Source organism: Onychomys torridus, chromosome 10 (genome assembly GCF_903995425.1).
Source record: "Onychomys torridus chromosome 10, mOncTor1.1, whole genome shotgun sequence".
In the NCBI taxonomy this organism is placed as follows: Eukaryota; Metazoa; Chordata; class Mammalia; order Rodentia; family Cricetidae; genus Onychomys; species Onychomys torridus.
The window spans coordinates 9,144,413-9,165,045 of NC_050452.1; the positions used below are offsets into that span (position 1 = coordinate 9,144,413).

Here is a 20,633-nt window from a genome sequence, read left to right on the forward strand (position 1 = left end):
ATAGCTCAGGCTAGCCTCGAACTCACAGATACCTGCCTGCCACTGCATCCTGAGTCTGGGATTAAAGATGTGCACCACTACTGCCTGGCTTAAGATGTTACTTTTGTCTTTTTATGCGCATATATATTTGTTTGGGGGTGTGCATGCACTTACATATGTGGAGGTTAAGGACAGCCACAGGTCTCAGTCCTTGCTTCCACTCTCTGAGACGGTTTTTGTTTGTTTGTTTGTTTGTTTTTCTTGTCCCTACATACACCAGGCTAGCTAAATGCTAGGAATTCTTCTATCTCTCTTCCATCTCCCTATGCTTGTACCAACTTCTGTCTTAGTCAGTGTTATATTACCATGATGAGGCAACTCTTATAAAGGAAAGCATTTAACTGGGCCTGGCTTACACTTCAGAGGTTTAGACCATTATCATCATGGCAGGAAGCATGGCAGCAGAAAACAGACGTGATGCTGGAGAGGTAGCTGAGAGTTCTACATCTGGATGGCAGGCAGCAGGAAGAGAGAGACCCTGGGCCTGGCTTGAGCATTTGAAACTCCAAAGCCCATCCCTAGTGGCACACTTCCTCCAACAAGGCCACACCTCCTGATCCCTGTCAAGTGTTGCCACTCCCTAATGACCAAGAGTTCAAATCTATGAGCCTGTGGGGGCCATTCATTCAAACCACTCTAGATGCATACTACTGTGCCCAGATTTATGTAATTCTGAGAATTCACATGTAGATCTTCATACTTGTGCAGAAAATGCTTTACCCACCGAACCATCTCCCCAGCCACCAAATATTATTATTGTTATTACTACTATTTTAAGTTCTCTTCTGGATCTGGAGAGATGACTTAGTGGTTAAGAACACTGACTGTTCTTCCAGACAGTTAAGGATTTCCAGCACCCACGTGGTAGCTTACAACTGGCACCGCAGGCATACATGTGGTCCAGACATACATGCAGACAAAACCCCCATATGTGTAACATAAATAAATAAAATGAAAAAAAAAACCTCACTTCTGAAAATCTGCCTTAAGAAGTAGAGAGTCCCAAATACTTTGGTTATAAAAATATATGCATTTTTATGTACTGAAAAAAATTGTTTTTAAGAGTAGCAAATTGGAAGTGAGTTTATGCAAAATAATAGTTATATGTAGCCATATTACAGAATCATATGTATCATCTAGATATAGGTTTATTAAGTTATAATGTTAAATTATATAATAGAATTCTACAAATAGTACTTATAAAAGCTAAAGAAAATACTTCATAACAGCCATGGTTTTACTTAGCCAGTCAAGTGTGAATTTTTTTTTTTTTTTTGTAATTTGTACATTAACAGTTTTCTGTAGTGAATTTTTATGCAATCCAGAAAGTATACTATTTAAAACATGATTGCTCTCATAGACTCCTTGAAGATGAGACATAGCTATGTCTGAAATCAGAGGAAGACATGTCCAGATGTTGGGGCTTGGGGCTAGGAGGAAGGAGCCACAGAGGTGGAAGAGTCCAATTCTGGAGAGATTTGTCAGGCAGAGCCACTTTAGTTTGTGAGGCCTGGGATCAAGACACTGATTCAGTGTGGCAAGAGACAAAGGGAAGGAAGGCCACTTAAGGGCTGAGCTCAGTTTGACCTTGGTGTGTTTATGACACAATGATGTGAGGCGCTCTGGAGCTGAGCTGTAGAAATGTTCTGTCATGGAGACCTAGGAGTCGATGTCAGCATATGCTTTCAGTCCTGGCCATGAAACACATGAATCCTCAGGAATGAATTCTTTTTTCAACTTGAAGTGATTGTGTTTCTCTCTTACATCTAATGAAGACTTAATTTTAAAATCTGCTGATTTACTCTTCATAAGATTAAACAAGTATTTTCCTTAGCATCACATGGGGAGGAAGTAGATATAAACTGTCCAGTAGCAGTTCTGTAGTAGAGTTGACACTTGGGTCTCTCTCTTTTCCCTTCAAGTTTGGACAGCTTACAACCTGGTTAGACCTCTGACTAAATACTTTAACTTGTTTAACTTATTATACCTGGAGTTTCCCTTTGGGAGGTTGAGGTTTTTTATTTAGACTTTTTTTTTTTTTTTTAGGGAAAGCTACTTTTGATTTTAAAATCAGTATAGTTTTGTAAGTCATGTTTGAGTATACATCTCATCAGGATTTTTTAATGATGATTCTTCCTGACATTTTGCCACTAGCGTCTCTTGCACCAGAGCATCTAAGTTGGTTATTTTAGCCAATATGGTTTCTAATTAAGTCTTTGTGGTTGAGAGAGCTCCCTGTAGCATGTCTACTTTAGCATTTAATTGCTCCATGAATTCCAAATTAAATTCAGTAGTGCTTCCTTTTGGTCTGCTGGTGAAGCAGAGATCAGCATGGTCTGAGAAATGCTGTGCTGTGACAGTCTGAGAGACCAGCATCACAGCTTTGAAAGTCAGAACTATTGCCCTTCTAGATTAACTTTCATTTCAGTAGGAAGTTTAAAACATCACCATGGAGCTAAACAAAAGAATGCTGGACACGCAATAAGCTCTCAATAACTTTGTAAAATATGGCATTTTTTCTCTCAATAGTGTAGTATACCAAACAATTTTGTTTCAGAAAGAACGGCAACTTAAGTTTTTAGGTAATATTTGAAGGTCAAGTACCAAAATAGCTCTCTGTTAAATAGGTACAACATAAGATGTTCTTGTATTGGAGTGACAGGTTGGATTAAAAGACTGCTGACATGTCTTCAAATTCTACATTATCTTGTTGAACAATTTTATTCCTTTAATGAATAGTGAGAGTGTTTATCCAGGTAATTGAGTGTTCATTCTTTACACTGTGAAGTAATCTCTTACAAGAGAGCAGATTTCCTAACTTAGAAATTTAAAAACATCATTAATTTAGTCCTAGAATGCTCTTCAGAATTCCAGTTGCATGTCATTTCCTGGTGCCCTTACTCAGTCGTGCTTAGAACTTCGTAGTTCCAAAGGACAAGGGTGTGAGTAGACCCAAGGATTAGGCATCACAGTTCTAGAAGGTGGATGTTGCAGGTACTAATTTATCATGATGTAGATGGTACATGCTTATGGTGATGTTAAGGCATGGTATCTAAATGGACAAAACAAGAACATGATGTAGTTTGTTGATGATCACAAATGTGCATCTAGAGAATTTCCATAAAATAAATACCCAACAGTCTTGATTAGTCTTAAGTATAACTGTATGAGACAAGTAAACTTTATTATGATGGTTATTTATAAAAGTCAAATGAAGGATTCTGCTTCTGGCAGAGAGGCAGAGGAAATAGTGTGAGGTACTCTGGGCCCTTGGAAAATAGCTAAAAACAGGAATAATATACCAAAAAAATTATAACAGTTCTGAAATGACCCTTGTAGACTCATAAATGATACTAATAACTGGATTAGGCATTCTGGATGATAGGTGTTGCTCACAGCTTTTCCACAGAGGATTTCTACTTGAACTCAGGTTTACCTTTTACCTCTGTGTAGAGATTCAGGACAGGTCCAGAATGTTCTATAAGATGCAACTCCAGTATTATTGCTTTCCTGAGTAAAGCTGAGACTCCAGAATCAGAGTAAGGATTAATTTCAACAGGAGTCTAAATACTGTGTTGTATAACAAAGTGAGTGAGACATCTGCATGGAGCCCCAGCGCTGCATCATATAACACCATAACAAAAAAAATAATAATAACTTGGGCCATTGATAGAGCTGTAGACTCAATAACTGCTCTTTTCCTGAAACATAATTCTTGAAAAAATTACTAATAGACAAATTGTAGTTATTCAGGCTCAACAGTTTATTTTAATTGAACAGACTAAATTCAATACTTACAGGTAAGCAACTAAAACTTTATTTTGTCATAAAACTCAAGCTTTCAGTGATAAAAAAATAGAATTTTTAAAACTTCCTGCAACCTTTAGTTCTATAGTTTCTCAATGCTTAGGGTTGTTTTTTTTAATGGAATAAGAAGCAATTTAGAAAAAATGTAATGTATTTTTGATACAGAATAATGAAGTGTTTCAATATCTGAGAGTCCACATTTCCCCAAACACAAAGTATAAGATTGCAAAACTGTTGGTAGTGTGCATCAATAATACAGTGGATTTTTTATTTTACAGGGCTTAAAAAGTTCATTGTTTGGTTTCAGATTCTGTGTTACCATTAACCTTTAAGAAACCACTACTTGAATTTTGGGGTGGTATCAAGTGTGAAGACTCAAAATTATATGAAGTCACTAAAATATTAGTTTTTTTCAACTATGTATCTGAAAGGCTTGGTATTCTTCACATTGTTAAACTCAAAGGGTACATTCACTACACATATTGACATGTCAAGAGAGCAGACTTTTCAACTAGATACTACAGAGACTTTAAAGAGTGAGAAAGACCGAAGAAATAGAAAAATGCAAAACAGACATTTTCCTCACTAGGTTGTTTTATATAGAAAGTATATGTATTTTTAAAAACTTGTTAACATGAGTTTGTAATTTTAGTAACAATTTTTAATTAAATTTTTTATACAACACATTGATTACATCACCCTTCCCACCTCCTCTCAGATCCTCTCCACCTTTCTACCTACCTAACTTTATGTCTGCTCCTTGCATATGCTCTCTCTCACTCTCCTTCACAAAAAAACCCAGAAACAACAATAAAAAACTCATAAAAAGAAAATCAAAGCAAAGAAAAAAGATCAATAAAACAAAAACTGACAAAACAAAGCAAAATGAAACAAAAAGTTGACAAAAGTGCCATTGTGTTCATTTTGTGTTGACCAGCTACTCCTGGGCATAGGGCCTGCCCTGGAGTGTGGCTGGTATTCCCATGGTACTTCCTTGGAGAAAACTGATTTTCCCTTTGCCGTGCATGTTAGTAGCAGAAAGCTTCATTTAGGGGTGAAGCTGTGTCTCCTTCACCCTCTTTGTCCTGGGACCCTGTCTGGTGAACCTGTGCAGAGCTTGTTCATGCTGCCACTGTCTCTGAGTTCGTATGGACATCAGTCCTGTGACATGACAATATTTTAAGTGTGCTAAACATTTAAAAATAAAATATTGTTATTTTCACATTTTTTATTAAAATAAATACCGATAGATGTAACCTGCATAGGAGAATCTTGAATCATGTAACGAGTCTTGAAACAAAATTTCTTAAGAGCTATTGCTCTAAAGTCTCCAGAAAAAGCTGTGCTGATTATTAGATTGGGTTAATTTCTTTCTGTCAATATGCTGTTTAGAAGAGACAGTCCTAAACTAAGAGGAAGTTAAAGGTCAGACCGAGAGGGAGGAACCCAGAGCAAGGCCTGTGACTCCTGGTTTTGAGAGCAGTTTGTGTGTGATGTTAAGTCATGGATTTTCCTGATTTTAGATAGTTCCCTTTCCTCCACAAAGTGCTTTGGCATAGTTCTCCAAGTTTGAGGGAAGGTCTGAAAGGCAAGGGAGAGCCAGCTCTGTGATACTTATGAGAAGAACATTCCTTGTAAAGGAAGCGACAAGTACACGGAGAAACAGTGAAGGGACCAGGCTAGTGGCTCTGAGAAAGGGGCGAGACTGTTAAAGAAGAGAATAGGGGCAGAGTCAGAAGCCTGATCATGGAGAACTTACTGGTCCAACTACAGTGCTTCAATGTTACTTGGATAAAGGAGTGCTGGAATGTGACTTTAAATGTCCTGTGTTGGGAAGCAATAATTGTAAATAAAGGTAGGGGCAGCAAGATCAGTTCAAAGTTGCATTAATTCAGTTAAGAGAAATGGCCCAAACTTGTTTGAGTGCTTGTGTGTGCCCAGGAGGAGGCATGGCTTTATCAGAGTCTGCTAGCATTCTGAGCAGGTTCCCAATTCTTCCACTTTAGTTCTTAGTTTGTTAGAAAGTCTCCCAGACCTCATAGCTGAATGCCTGTTGTTTTACTTGTCCTTATCACATGGGACGTAAACAGGTGAGTGAGCCAGGTGAGTTTACATGAAAGCAATCCTGTTGTAGGTTACCAGGTAGGTACTGTGTAAGAAACCATGGAACATGTATGTAAGCTGATCGTGGGTTTGTCCATAAAATTGATTGGATACATTTTGAAGGGTTATATAATTAAACCACATTATGTGATGTGGTGCAGTTAACTAGTAATCAGTTTTAAAGGGTAGGTAGGAAAGCCCCATTTGGATTGGAAAAAGTTTCTAAACATCTTGAGTCAAAGAGCCTTGGATGAAAATTGGAATGTATTTAACCAGAGTAACAAAAGCATTTGGGATGACACATGACAGAGAGAAGCAGCACTTAGATAGCTCTTGTGTGCACATGTGTGGATGCACATGCGTGGGTGAAGGCTGAGGGTCAAGTTCAGGTGTGCTCCTCAGTCATCATACTTACTTATGATGTCTGAGACAAGGTTTCTAACCGGCCTGGAACATGTCAGTCACTCGCCTGTATAAGATGAGCATGTTAAAAATGAGCAGAACCAGTGAGATAGAAAACGAATATTCATTAGAAAGGGTCCACAAAGCTGAGGAGTTGTTGGTCTGGAAGAGTAATGAAATGGCTTCTGGCAAGAGTTATTTAGGAACAAAAGGGCAGGCATAGATAATATTGGGTGAACAAACATATAAACTTACACATTTGTAGAGATTAACATGGAAAAGGTTATAGAAAGTTATTTTGAAAGAGAAATGTCTAATAAAATTGTACTCATTTGTATGCACAAAAGTAAAACCTCAAAGTAAGCTAGTAACTTAAAGGAAACTCCATTTTATAAAGAGTAGTGCTAAAAAGAGGAAAAGTACAGTGAACAGAATGCAGATTGAAGGCCAAAAGCTCGCCTTTTCAAGGTCGAGAGTGATACATGAATGGTCCCTTCATTGATGGAGTGTACAATGTCATCCCCAAGTGTTCTAGCTACCATGAAGAAAAAAGAGAAAAAAAATCAAAGATTGGAAAATGAAATAAATAACTAATTTTAAGAAGCTGGGATAAGATGGAAACCCAAAAGGAAATATTTTCTATAAATTAATAGAGTATTATAAGGATTGCATAGATGCAACACCTAGTTGCAGATTTCATTGGTTAGTGTATGATTTAGACTAACAACAGAGTTCTGTTAAATATAGAAAAATATGTATAATCTCAGTATAAAATGATAAAATATTGAGACTTTTAAAGATTTAAATAGGTGCATACAGAGTAATACTTAGTGCAATGAGACTAAGTATTGTGAAGATGTCAACTTACCCATATTGATCTATAGGTTTAATACAGTTTCAGTAAAAATTTTAACTGGATTTTCCATAGAATTTGGATATTATGCTAAGTGAGGTGCAGGAAGAGACAGAAAGAAGAATATCTATGGTCAGATGCCGGGAGGAGGGGCAGATGGAACTGGTTTAGTAAGAAGAGTTTGTGTGTGGGATGATGAGAAAGTTGTGGCAGTAGACATGGTGAAAACTGTACATTGTGGAGGTGGGTCAGAGTGACTGACTGTAACTTTGTAAAACTCTCCAGGATAGGCAGGGGCTGGAGAGAGGCCTTGGCAGTTGAGAGCAATGACTGCTTCTCTTGAGGACCTGCTTGGGTTCCTAGCTCATGTTGGGTGGCTCCCAGCTACCTGTAACTCTAATTCCAAAGGATTCGGTGCCTTCTTTTGGCTTCCATGGGCATCTGTGCACATGCATACACATACATTGCCCCCCACACACATAAAAGTAAATGTTAAATACATTACTTTGTATGTATGTACCACATTTTATAATCAATATATATGTACTTTAGGGTGTATACATAGTAATAGATTTTTGAGAAGGTGAGGGCAGGGATCTGAAATTCAGGGTACTGGTTTCCCTGGAAGAAAGAATGGGACGAATGTAATGAGAGAGGGGATATGCAGCTTTTAAGCTGCTTGGTAATATGTTCTGTTCCTTAAGTTAGGTGATAAGTGTAAGTTATTTTTATTTATTGAGTTCTTGTTTTAATCTTTAATGTATATGATCTATTTTATAATTTAAAAATTATTTTGTTATTAGTTTAATCAAAGTCCTGTATCAGTTTTTCTTCTTTCTTTCTTTCTTTCCATCTACTACTGTTGGGTTTGTCTTGTTGTTTTTCCAAGACCTTGAGGTATGTTGGCAAGTCCCTTATTTGCTCATAGTTTTTAATTGTAAGATAATTTAATTGTAAAATAGCAGCAGTAGTCCAAAGGTACCAGTAAGTTCTGCTTTTCATTTGGTTGTAGGAATTTTAATAATTCTTCCCTGATTTCTTCAGTGCCTGACTAGTCATTCAAAAGTGAGCATTCGATTTCTCATTATTTGTATAGTTCCTGTGGTTTCTTTTGCTGTTGATTCTATTATGATCTGATAAAATACAAAAGACTTGCTTTATTCTTAAACATGGTATATTTTGGAGAAAGTATTCCTTTCTTGATAGTTATCCTATAGATGTCTGTTAAATACATTTGTTCTGTGCTGCACATTGGTTGTTGGTTTTGTGTGGTACATGTATGTGTATGTAGAGATCAGAGGTCAATATCAAGCATCCTCCTCCTGTATTTTGAGAAATGGTCTCTTACTGAGCTTGGAACTCATCAGTTTAGCTAGGCTGGATGGCCACTGGGCCCCAGGGATCCCCCTGTCTTTGTATCCCTGCACTGGGAGGACAACATGTCCCACATGTTAGGCTTTTACATGGAATCTAGGGATCAGACTCAGGACCTCAGACTCACATCTCATCAACTCCTAAAACTTGTTTTGTAAATCTGCATGACCTACCAGAAAACAAAAGTGGGGTATTGAAGTCACCCACAAAACCCATCTGTCCCCTTTCACCTGTGTCTGTTTTAAGAAATGAGAGCTCCAGCATTTGGTGTGTATGTATTTAGAATGGTCATATCCTCTTGATAGATTGTTCTTTTTATTAATATGCTGGGGTCTCTTTATGTCATTTGTCATGAAATCTACTTTATCATGTAGCAGAATATTGATGCTGGTTTGATTTTGGCTTCCTTTTCCTTAAGTATATTAATTTCATCTTTTCACACTTTATCCTCGTGTGTCTTTGCCAAGAAGGTATGCTTCTTGGAGACAATGAATAACAGAATCTTGAGGATTTTTTTTTTTTTCTGTTTTGTTTTAAATATAATCAGCCAGTGTTTGTCATTTAGTTGGAGAGTTAAGGCTCCTTCCATTGAAAATTACTATAGAGAGATTGCAGCTTCATGTAACTTTATTGGTTTTGTTTTTGCTTTTTTCTTTCTCTCCTATTCAGATGATTTGCTGATTTTATGAGTTAGACAAGATTGGGTTACTTCCTAGTTCATATTTTTTCAGCTACTCCTCTCATGAGTTTATTCATTTCTGGTCTTGTGTAATAGAAGCCTCTGTGTTTAGGATTCTTTTAAGTATTTTCTGCAATGCTAGCTTGATGAACATGACTTTCTTTAGTTGGTGCTTCTTTGGAATATCTTTCTCTGTTAATTTTAAAAGATAATTCTGAGTAGTAGGCTTAGTTAATGGCCCTGAGCTTTAGGGTTTAAAATACTCTATTCTTTCCCATCTTTTGGAATTTCTCTTGAGAGGGCTGATGTCATTGTGATGTGAGTTGTCATTTTTCTCTTATAGCTTCTAGTATTTTTTTTTTTCTTGGTTTCATAGTTTTGGCATCTTGAATATAATGTGTCATGGGAAGCTCTCTGGTCCTGTCTGTTGGGGTTTTAAATGCCTCATGTTTGGCTGTCCATTTCTTTCCCTCCCTTCTTATGCTCTAATTCATTGAAGAGTTGTTCTATGTTTTAGGTTTGATCTCCACTCTCTCTTCTACTCTATGGATTCTTGGGTTTATTCTTTAGTTATGTCATGGAGGTTTTTTTTTTAAGTTGTAGTCATGCTCGTATTTTTGATATTAATGTCTGATCATATTTCCTTGATCTTGTCCATTTTGAAACCCCTGCTTGTCAAGTCTACTGGTGATACTTTTGACTATGTTTTTCCATCTTAATTTGTTGAGTTTTCCTGTCCAGTGTTTCTGTCATCATCTATCTTCCTCCCCAGAATTCAGTTTCCTCCCCAGAATTCAGTTTCCTCCCCAGAATTCAGTTTCCTCCCCAGAATTCAGTTTCCTCCCCAGAATTCAGTTTCCTCCCCAGAATTCAGTTTCCTTGCCTTTTCTTGTGTGTTGTATATTATCTTACATCCTGAGTTTCTTTCTTCAATTTATCTGCTTATTTCTGACATCTTTGAAGTCACTGACTATTTTTACAAGTAAACTTTTGAATTCTTCATCTGGCATTTTACTTCATTTATTTCAGTGTCTTTGGATTTTGTGATTGGAGAATTATGACTCTGGAGCAGTCCCAATGCCTTGTCTTTTCATATTTCTTGTATTTCTGTGTTGCAATTTACACCTCTGCTGTGTGGGTACCTCCTCCAGTTTTATTTCAAGATATTAGTAAATAGTCCTCACTCGAGAGCTCAGGTGCCAGTACCACTCAGAGAAGAGAAAACAAACCACTTTTGGGTGTGTTTCGCTCAGCCTGCTGCCAAGCCACATGGTGCCTCTTTCTTTCCAAGGCATTACCTTTCTCTTTCTTTTCCATGGCAGTTTTTAGGTGTTCAATCCTCCTATTTGCAGTTTGTGTTCTGTCTGCCCCCTGTGTCTGGGATAATTCATTCTTGGTTTTTCTACTCTTTCATTTGCCACGTAACATAGAGAGAGTGGCTTTTGATCTGTCTCTTTTGTTGTGAAGATTTTTCTAGGACTTAGTCTCTAAGATGGGAGTGCTCAGTCATAATATGTGCATGAATTCAACTTGAGAATGCAATGCAGAGTTGTCCCCCAAGTAGCTGTGCCAGTTGAAACAGGCTCCAGCAGTACAAAGAAGATTCTTAGAAATACTTGCCGTTGTTCAGCTTTTTAAAATATTCATCAATATGAGAAAGTGAAGTTAAAACTTAGCTGTAGAAATAAGTGTAATGCCACATTCTATCTCAAATTTTCTGATTTCCAACTATAATAAGTTGCATTTCTTAGAAATGGAAATATATAGACTTTCTATAGCAGTGAGAAAGTTATGAAAGAGAGAATGAGAATTTAATGGTAATTTTATGGGAGCTTCCTCAGGGGATCTGAAAATGTGATTTTAGACTGACTAGGTCATGATCACCTAACTAGAGGGTGGGAGTCATGGTGGGGTGGGATGGGAGTGCGAGCCAGAGGGAGGAAAGTAGTAAAGAGGTGGCAAAAGGAGAGGATGGGCTGTGGAACTTGATAAAAGTCAGCTGGTCCCTGGACCTAGTTGGAGGTGTACCAGTTAGGACGTGAAGAAACGGGATCCAGATCTTTTGTGCATTTGTCTTGGATAAGTTCTATTAGTTTTGTTTGTTTGTTTTTAATGAACACTATTCAAAAGCTTTTGCTTAAGTAGTGTGACGGATTGTTTAGAACTTAGTATGTTGTATTACCTATTGCTTCAGAGGTGCACAGTACCAAAGACTTAAGCAGATAAGTTTCTCTGTATAACCTTTGCTCTAAAAATAAAATAATGAAATTTATAGACTGTTAATCACTAAAAACTCTAAAGCTTAAAAGGAGTGTCTTCAAACAAAGCTTTCAAAATTATGTAGTGTCTTAAGTTATGTTAATTTTATAGTTTATTATGAAATTAAATTGTATTAAGGATCAATGTCATAATTTTGTGAACAGAACAATCACTGAGAGTAATAAAGTGACAGTTTGTATGTCATGCTTTTCAACCTGAGACTTTACATTCTGTATTATACGTAGAAGTTGTTAGCTATTCTAAAGGTACAATAAGAGATTATTGTTCATATCAGTGTAATAAATTGATATTCCTGACTGTACTTTTTCATTTTGCACATTGTCAAAACCTTGGACCTTAATCTTATCCTTTGATTGACAGTAGCAACCAGGGAAAGAACACTTGTATTGTTAGGGATAGTCACATCTGTTCAACTTGATTCAGTTGAGGGTATTTGCATATTCTTAAGTATTTCTTCTGAGAGGGCTTAACTTCTTCTCAAGTGGTTGATGCATTTTTGAAATTCATTCATAAGGTATCTGCATGCACTAATAGTTCTGTGTAATATTGCTGTGCATAATCTGACAGATAAGACCACATTTTAAAATAGGTATTCTTCAGGGAGGTGACACTGTATTTTACCTATTTGTAAGGCAGAAATGTTAGCTTAAAAAAAAAAGTCTTATAATGCTTTGATCCAGGTATAATAGCCTTACTTTAGGCAAATTTACCTCTTATAGGATGGATCAATATTTATTGAACAGTAATAAAGGTGTTAATGATAAAATTTCCTGCCTTCGTTGGAAAACTGAGTAATTGAATGTCTGTTTAGTAACTCCTTATTTTATAGGTTTCTTGATTTATTCAAGATCACGAAGTTTGGGTGTTATGCTTTAATGTTGTTTTCAATTCCAAGGTCAACCTCAAAAAGTAGTGGACAGTATCTGACCTCTGGTTTACATGATCACAAACTGTCTTGCATCTGAATTTCCTCTTGCCATTAGAACACAATGAAAAATTATCTTATGTGTTATCATATGTCTACAGAATTTACATGATGTCCTACACATGATTAATGCCCAATCATTTACTGTCCTGTTCTCATCAGTCTCCTAAGCCCTACTGTATAAAAAGCAGTTGTGAATCACAATGAATTGTTAATGGAATATTAAACTTTAATATTATGTTAATGGAATATTTAAATTTTGATAGCAAACAGGCTTCTTGTTGTATGGTTCTGATGAATGGGCACTAGCTGTTTTAAAGAACTGTTTAGATATGCTGTCATCAGTCACAATGTTGCCCTGGGCGTGAGATCTGAAAAAACAGTTTCTTTTCTGACTTACATGATCTTAGGGAAAAGACTAGAATGATCATAAAATGACTTAGGAAAAAATTATAGGTTTAATGGGAAAATACCATCATGTTACATTAATTTAATGGGGGAGGCAGTTAATGACTACTTTCTGGGCCAGCCTGTGACAGATGTTTTCTCACACTACCCTGGAGCCTTTCTTACTTTCCTTGAGGCAGACTCTCATAGAGTTGGGGCTAGCTGTGAACTAAAGATCCTCTTGCCTCTACCCACACTAGTGCTGGGATTGCAGGTATGAGCCCCTGTGTGTGCTCCTTACTAGTTTTTATTCCATGTTTTCCTCTAGTGTGAGTATTTTCGCCTGGGCTATCTCTTTCTGTTTTATTTATTTTTTATGTACTTTACTTAGTTATAAAAGCTGTAATAAAAGCTCATCACAATTTTATTATTGTATTATAAGAATTCTTTAGTGAAGAAAGTTCTTAATTTTTTATTGGCTATAAAATAATTCTCAACTACATAATTATTTTTTTCTCTTCCAGGAATCCCTTTCTGGTCGGAGGAAAGCTCTTGCTACTAGCAACATTAATATGAAACAGTATGCAAGCCCTATGCCAACTCAAACCGACGTCAAGTTAAAATTCAAGCCTTTATCTAAAAAAGTTGTGTCTGCCACTCTCCAGTTTTCATTATCTTGTATCTTCCTTCGGGAAGGAAAAGCAACGTGAGTTTCTATCATCAAATAAGTGACTTCGTTCATGCTGTGTTCCAAACACCGCAGTGTTTGTCCTACTAGAACGGCAGTAAGGTGAACTTCCCATCACACATTGTGCCAGTGAAGCCAGGCATGAACTCAAGGCAGGCACTGAAGCAGAGGCTGTGGAGGGTAGAGCTTATTGGGCTGGCTCTGCTCTTCTCAGCTCTCTTTCTTATGCTCCAGGCCCACCTGCCCAGGGGTAGCACTGCCCACAGTGGGCTGGCCCCTTCCATATCAGTCATCAATCAAGAAAATGTTCCACAGACAAGCCTACTGGCCAATCTGATGGGGGCAATTAATTTCTCAATTGGAGTTCCTTTTTTCTAAGTGACTCTGGGTTTGTGTCAAGTAACCAACACAACACCTTTTTCAAAAAACCAAACCAAAAATCACTTCTGATGTGCTGAATAAACAGTCATTGCAGATAATCAAGTCAGGAACAAGTGCACGTGATAGACACAGTGCAGCAGTCTGTACTTGGAGTAGAAGGTGAAGGGACAGAGTAAATGGAAATGCTGTGTTGAGCACTCCTTAAAGATACGGGAGAAGATGGTCCAGTCTGAAGCACAGCTCTGCACATATTTAGCCCGGTGGAATGTGGTTACTATAATTGGTCATGTCTGCTTGACTGATAGGCTGGTTTCTGTGTGTCACCCAAAGTGAGATGTTTGGCACTCACCTCCAAGGCAGCCAGCGACCTGGTTGATGGCATCATAAGCTGAGGAAAGCTGTCTTCCAAGCAAGTGTGTAAATTTAGTGAGGTGCTGGGGAATGGAAGCAGCTGAGTCTTTCCTCTCGGCTGTAAACACTGGGGAATAAAACTCTTACCCTGAAGTGTGAGCCAAATGAAAGGAAAGGAACAGAGGAAGAAGAGAGAGCAAACATTCGAGGGTGGCATTCCTTCCGTGGACAGAGCAGTCAGTGTGGGGGTTCCGTCCATAGCAATCTGGGTAAGAAAAAGTTCATTTAAATCAAGAGTCTCAATTTAATAGGAAGAGGAATTTTTTGAGAACTCCCTTTTAATTTATCACTGATAACTGAGAATTTGGAAGTCACTCATGTGAAGTAATAAAACTTTTATTGTTAATGTAAACTATCATGAAATTTGTTTAAAAAGAGGGAAGAAATCATAGCCTATGTGAAATAAAGTGTGAAGAATTTCTATACTTGGCTTAGTGTGCAAAGTTATACCATATTTCAAAGATAAAAGTAATAAAGATTATAAAATGACAGTATTTGCCTTTCATTTTTCTGTCTGAATTTAGAGGACATAAACAAAATTGAAAATTAATATGTTGTATAACATTAAAATGTGTTCATTGAGATTTAAGGTAAAAATAACAGATCAAGAAAACATAAGTGATTTGCCTCAAGACATTTAAAATAAACTTTCATAAATTTATATTTTTTAATATTTTTGAGATAAAAGTTCATATTTTATCAAATATATGGTATTTAACTAATAATTAACTGAGGATTTCATCTCGTGTTTCTTTTGTTGTTGTTGTTGTTTTCAAGACAGGGTTTCTCTGTATAGATTTGGTGCCTGTCCTGGATCTCGCTCTGTAAACCAGGCTGGCCTTGAACTTACAAAGATCCCCCTGGCTCTGCCTCCTGAATGCTGGGATTAAAGGCATGCGCCACCACCGCCCACCTCATCATGTTTCTTAAAAAGACTAGACTTTGCTTTAGATGATTTGTTTTGGTTAGTTACTTTTAGGGCCGGTGGCTCCATGGAAAACTTACACATGATTTGCAGGATTTTCCATTTGATTCTCTCCAGCCCATAGATCCAAAATGGTTAATGGTTTCAGTTAAGAATTCCTGTTCTAATTCCTTTTGGAAGTTTAAGTGTTTTTGTTTTTTGTTTGTTTTTTAATTTATTTTATTTGTGTGTGTGTGTGTGTGTGTGTGTGTGTGTGTGTGTGTGTGTGTGTACCATGGATATGCCCGATACCTGCAAAGACCAGAAGAGGGTGTTGGACTCTTTAGAACTGGAGTTTCAGTCAGTTGTGAGCTTCCATGAGGGTACTGGGAATTGAACCCAATTTTATCTGGATGGGCAGCCAATGCTCTTACTTAACCTCTGGGCCATCTCAGTCTATCTCAAATTTTATTTTAAAGTTGAGATTTATCTCATTTGTGGACTGCCCAAGGTTTTGTTTCTAGACTTAATGCTCAAGAAAGCATGCTTGAATTCTCTGCAGAAACTATTTGTCTTCTGCTGGGTGCCAGTTTAAGTACCTTCTAAAGTCTTAACCAGTTAGATTTAGTCTTGTTTGCTCTGTAGTAATTAAACATACCATTTAGAAATGTATAAAAATTTAAAAATTCTTGCATTTAAATATATGCTTACACAACATGAAAGGTGTACTCATATTTTATAGAAAGAGTATGTTAATATTATGTATTTTGTATCCATTATCCAAAATGCTTAGCTCTGGAAGTTTTCAGATTTCCTTTTTTCCCAGATTTTGGGGTGCTTACATACACATAAGGATATCATGGGGGGGCCAAGTCTAAGTCATTTAACTTTCATGCATACTTTATATATGTGGCCTAAAGTAGCTTTATACAGTGTTTTCAGTGCATCTGGACCTTGACTGCAACCTCTTACCTGTTGAGTCTGAGGTTTTCCATGTGTGGCACATTAGCATACAAAAGCTTGGGTTTCACAGGGCTTTAGATTTTGGAGTGTTTCGGATTTAAGATTTTCAGATTAGGCATAGTAAACATCTATTTTCTAATTATTTTTTGAATAATATCCCTTAATAAGCTGTCTATTATATTTGACTATTTGATATAGGGATGAAGATATGCAGAGCTTGGCTAGTCTGATGAGCATGAAGCAGGCTGACATTGGCAATTTGGATGATTTCGAAGAAGATAATGAAGATGAGGATGAGAACCGAGTGAACCAAGAGGAGAAGACAGCAAAGATTACAGGTTGGCTTCACTGACATTGCACTAAAGCTAGCTTTCTAGCTTGTGACTTAAGTTTTCGTTTCTTTTTTAACTCAAGTGTATTTAAGACAGTATGTTTTACATGTGCCTTAGGTGTATATTTCTACCTCGTTAACTTCTGGTCAACAGATAAGATTCAGTGTCCCTTTGGTTTCAGTTTTCAAAAAATCTTACTGAAGTTTTTTCTTTGTACTTTAAACAGATGATGTATTTTTGTTAATTTTCCAAAAATTAACCTATTTATAGTCTTATCCTTTTGTATAGAGGAGTTAAGTCCTAAAGTATTCGGTCCAAAAAAAAACCATGGTTTTATAACCGTATCATAATCAGCATCACTTTGCTCCATTTTATTCTTGCCTTGAAATCTTGTCCAATGTTGATATTTATAAACTAATGTTTCATTTGCTTGAAACATGTATTGTTTTATTTTTAGCTCATCTCTATTACTTTAAGTACATCTCTACTAGGTATCATTTGGTTAATCTAGTCCCATAATGTTTGCTTTTAAATAACTATTTGGAGGGCTGTGGCAGTGACTTAGTCAGTAAAATGCTTGCCAGATAGCATAACGACCAGAGTTCAGTCCCCAGAAGCACAGAGATCTGTAATCCGAGTGCTAGAGGGATGGAGAGGAGGGTCTGCGGGGCTCAGTGACCTGGTAAAATCAGCGGGCTCCAGGTTCAGTGAGAAAATTGAGAAAGATATGTAACTTTGGCTTTTGGCCCCATACACACTTACACCACACTTGTACATGTACCCACCTGCCTACTCACATACCCAAGTAAACACATACATGGAATTTAAAAAGTTTACTTTCCCAATAGCTGACTTAATTTCATTTCTGTCCGTGTGTATATGTGTATGTATATATACATGCATATATATATATATATATGAGATCTTTTCTTACTATTTTCCTACATTTTGCCACTTTGATTTTTAATTTTTTACATTATTGTATGTGATGGGTGTTTTGCCTGCATATATGTTTGTACACCACATGCATGCCTGGTTTGATGGAGGCCAGAAGAGGGTGTCAGAGTCCCTGGAACTAGAAACTAGAGATGGTTGTGAGTTGCTGTGTGGGTGCTGGCAATTGAACCCCTGTTCTTCAAGAGCAGCCAACACTCTTAACTGCTGAGGTGTCTATCTCTTCAGCCCCTGACAATTTTCTTTTAATTTAAGCATTTTTTGCTAGAGTAATTTGAATATTGTATGTCCTGTTTTCATTTTAGAATAATAGACTTTAAAATGAATAAACCAAACAGATAAATGAATGAACCTGTGGATCCTTAAATATTAAAATTAAAACAGAATATGTTATTGCTCTTCTTATAAGAAATGCAATATAGTTTTCTTTATCAGTCCCTTCCCTCTAGATAGCAACTTTTGGGCTATTATATTTATTTCAATAGTATCTGGTTTTCCTCCAAATAATAAATACTATCATACAATTGCATTTTCTAATGGTGGTAGCATCAGCACAATACTTTATTTTTATTGAAAATAAAATTCTTTTCCCTAATATCGTATATTCTGATTACAGCTTTTTTATCCCCCAACTCCTTCACTGTCCTTACTTCCCCCTCCAACCAAATCCACACCTGTTCTTTCTCTCATCAGAATATAAACAAGTATGTAAAATAGTAATTATAAAAAGTAAAATAAGATGAAAACAAATCAAAATAGGACAAAACAGACATGGTGGAGGGGAAAAAAGGAGCCAAAGAAAAATCATAAGAAACACATACAGATGCTGAGGCACACATTCGCACATAGAAATTCCATAAAGACAGAATCGGAAACCATAATATAAGCAAAAGATCTGTAGTGGGGATGGTGAAGCTCACACAAAGCATTGTGAGATACAACAAAAATCTCCAAAACTACCATTGAGTTTGGTTTGTGTTGGCTCTCTATGGCTGGGCATGGGGCCTGCCCTTAAATGTGGTTTGTATCCCAGTGAGACTCCATTGGATAAACTGATTTTTTCCTTTGTGAGCACTTAGCAATTAGAGCTAGCTTCTGGGCTAGGGGTGGGGGTTATGTCTCTTTCCCCTCTTGGCGCTTGGACCCCATCTGGCTGAGACTTGAGTAGGCCCTGTGCATTCTATGCCACCACTGTCCCTGAGTTCATATGCATCAGTACTGTCGTAGCCACAAGGCCTTGCTTCCTTGATGTTTCCATCCCCCTGGCTCTTTCAATCCCCCCTCTTCTGCAGAGTTCTCTGAGCTCTGAGAGGAAGAATTTGATGGAGACATCCCATTTAGGACAGAGTGTTCTAAGGTCTCTTATTAGAGAGAGAGAGACCTTGTACCCTTAACTGCTGAGCCATCTCTCCAGCCCCTGAGAATATTTTGAAATTAAAGCATTTTTGTATAGTAATTTGAAAATTGCCTAGTACAACTAGCACATTTCTAGTTGTGGATCTCTATATTTGTTCCCATTTACCATAGGAGGAAGTTTCTTTGATAATGGCTAAGCAAGACACTGATCTATGAGTATAGCATCATGTTGGTAGGAGTCATTTTATTGCTATGTTCCTCTAATCCGTGGCCTATCTTCTCTCAGGTTCTTGACCACCAAGGTAGGGTCAGGCATGGGTTCTAGCTCATGGAGTGGAACATAATTCCAATTAGATAGTGGTTGGGGGATGCTTTACAGCCTGGTAAACTTCTATCGTGACCATGTTCCAGACCTTTATTATCGTTCATCAGTTGACTGATTGCATGTCCTAGCTGTTGAATAGAGCAGCAAGTCTGAGCAAGTGTTGCTGCGGTGACATCCTTTGGTTGCTGGTCCAGGAGCGCTGTAGCGGTTGTCATACGGTCGGTCGCTGTACTTTAGCTCCTCCACAGTGCTTACCAGTTTACACTCCCACAAGCAGCAAGGGTTCGTCCTCCTCCGTGTCCTCACCAGCATTTATTATCATTGTTTTCCTGATGATAGTCATTCTCCCTGGGGTGGGATGTAGTTTTAGTTTGCATCTCCCTAGAAACTTTTAAAAAATACTTACTAGCCATTTGGATCTCTTCTTTTGAGGACTCTGCCAATATATAGTCCATTTTTCCACTGGGTTGTTTGGTTTATGTTTACTTCTTTTTGTAGACTATACTCTAGACATGAATCCTGTCAGATGTGTAGCTGGTGAAGAGCCTGTAGGTTGCCATTTCACTTGAGTGACTTCGCTTTGCTATACAGAAAGCTTTTGAATTTTACAAGGTTTCATTCGTCAGTTGTTGGCTTTATTCTCTAAGCAAGTGAAGGCCTATTCTGAAAGTCCTCACTTTAACTAGATCTTGGATTGTTTTCTCTACCATTTCCTCTAACAGCTTCTGAGTGGCAGACCTTACATTTAGGCCTTTGATCTGTTTGGAGTTGGTTTTTGTAATGGGTCAGAGATAGGCATCTCATTCCATTCTTCTGCATGTGGATATTTCCTTTTCCCAATACCATATAGGATTGAAGAGGCTGTTTTTCTCCAGTGTGGTTTTCAGCATCTTTGTTAAAAATCAGGTAGCTATACATATTTGGGTTTATATCTGGGTCTTAATTATATTCTATTGATCTTCACATCTGCTTCTGTGCCAGTGCCATACCACCACCACCACCACCACCACCACCACCACCACCACCACCACCACCACCACCACCATTATGGCTCTGTAGTAATAAATTTTGAAATAAAAATTTTTTAAAATAATTTGAAAATCTGGTATGTTATACTTTTGGTGTTATTCTTATTGTTCAGAATTGTTTTGACTATCAAAGGCTTTTTTATGCTTACATATAATTTTTTATTATTTAGTGTATGTGTATGGATGTGTCCATGTGCACTTTCCACAGCATGCTTGTAGAGGTCAGAGGGAAAGTTGTGGAAGTTGGTTTTCTCTTCACTCCTATGTTAGTCCCAGTGATTGAACTCAGGTTATCAGGCTTGTTAGCAGCTACTCTCTACTGAGCAATCTTACTTGTCTCCCACAGAAATTGTAAGATTTCTGTGAGAGAATGGTTGTAGAAATTTGGTAAATATTGCAGTGAATCATTAGATTGCTTTTGGTGAGAACAATCGTATTTCAC

At 37.3% G+C, this 20,633-nt stretch overlaps 1 protein-coding gene across 1 annotated transcript in view; it reads left to right on the top strand.

Annotated features, from left to right (window-relative positions):
- Ehbp1 (EH domain binding protein 1) overlaps window positions 1-20,633 on the top strand; it is a 286,967-nt gene that overhangs the window by 104,383 nt on the left and 161,951 nt on the right. Inside the window, exons 6-7 of the mRNA XM_036201513.1 lie at window positions 13,374-13,555; window positions 16,395-16,534. Coding sequence (XP_036057406.1) covers window positions 13,374-13,555; window positions 16,395-16,534 — 322 coding nt within the window. The remainder of the gene's footprint in view (window positions 1-13,373; window positions 13,556-16,394; window positions 16,535-20,633) is intronic.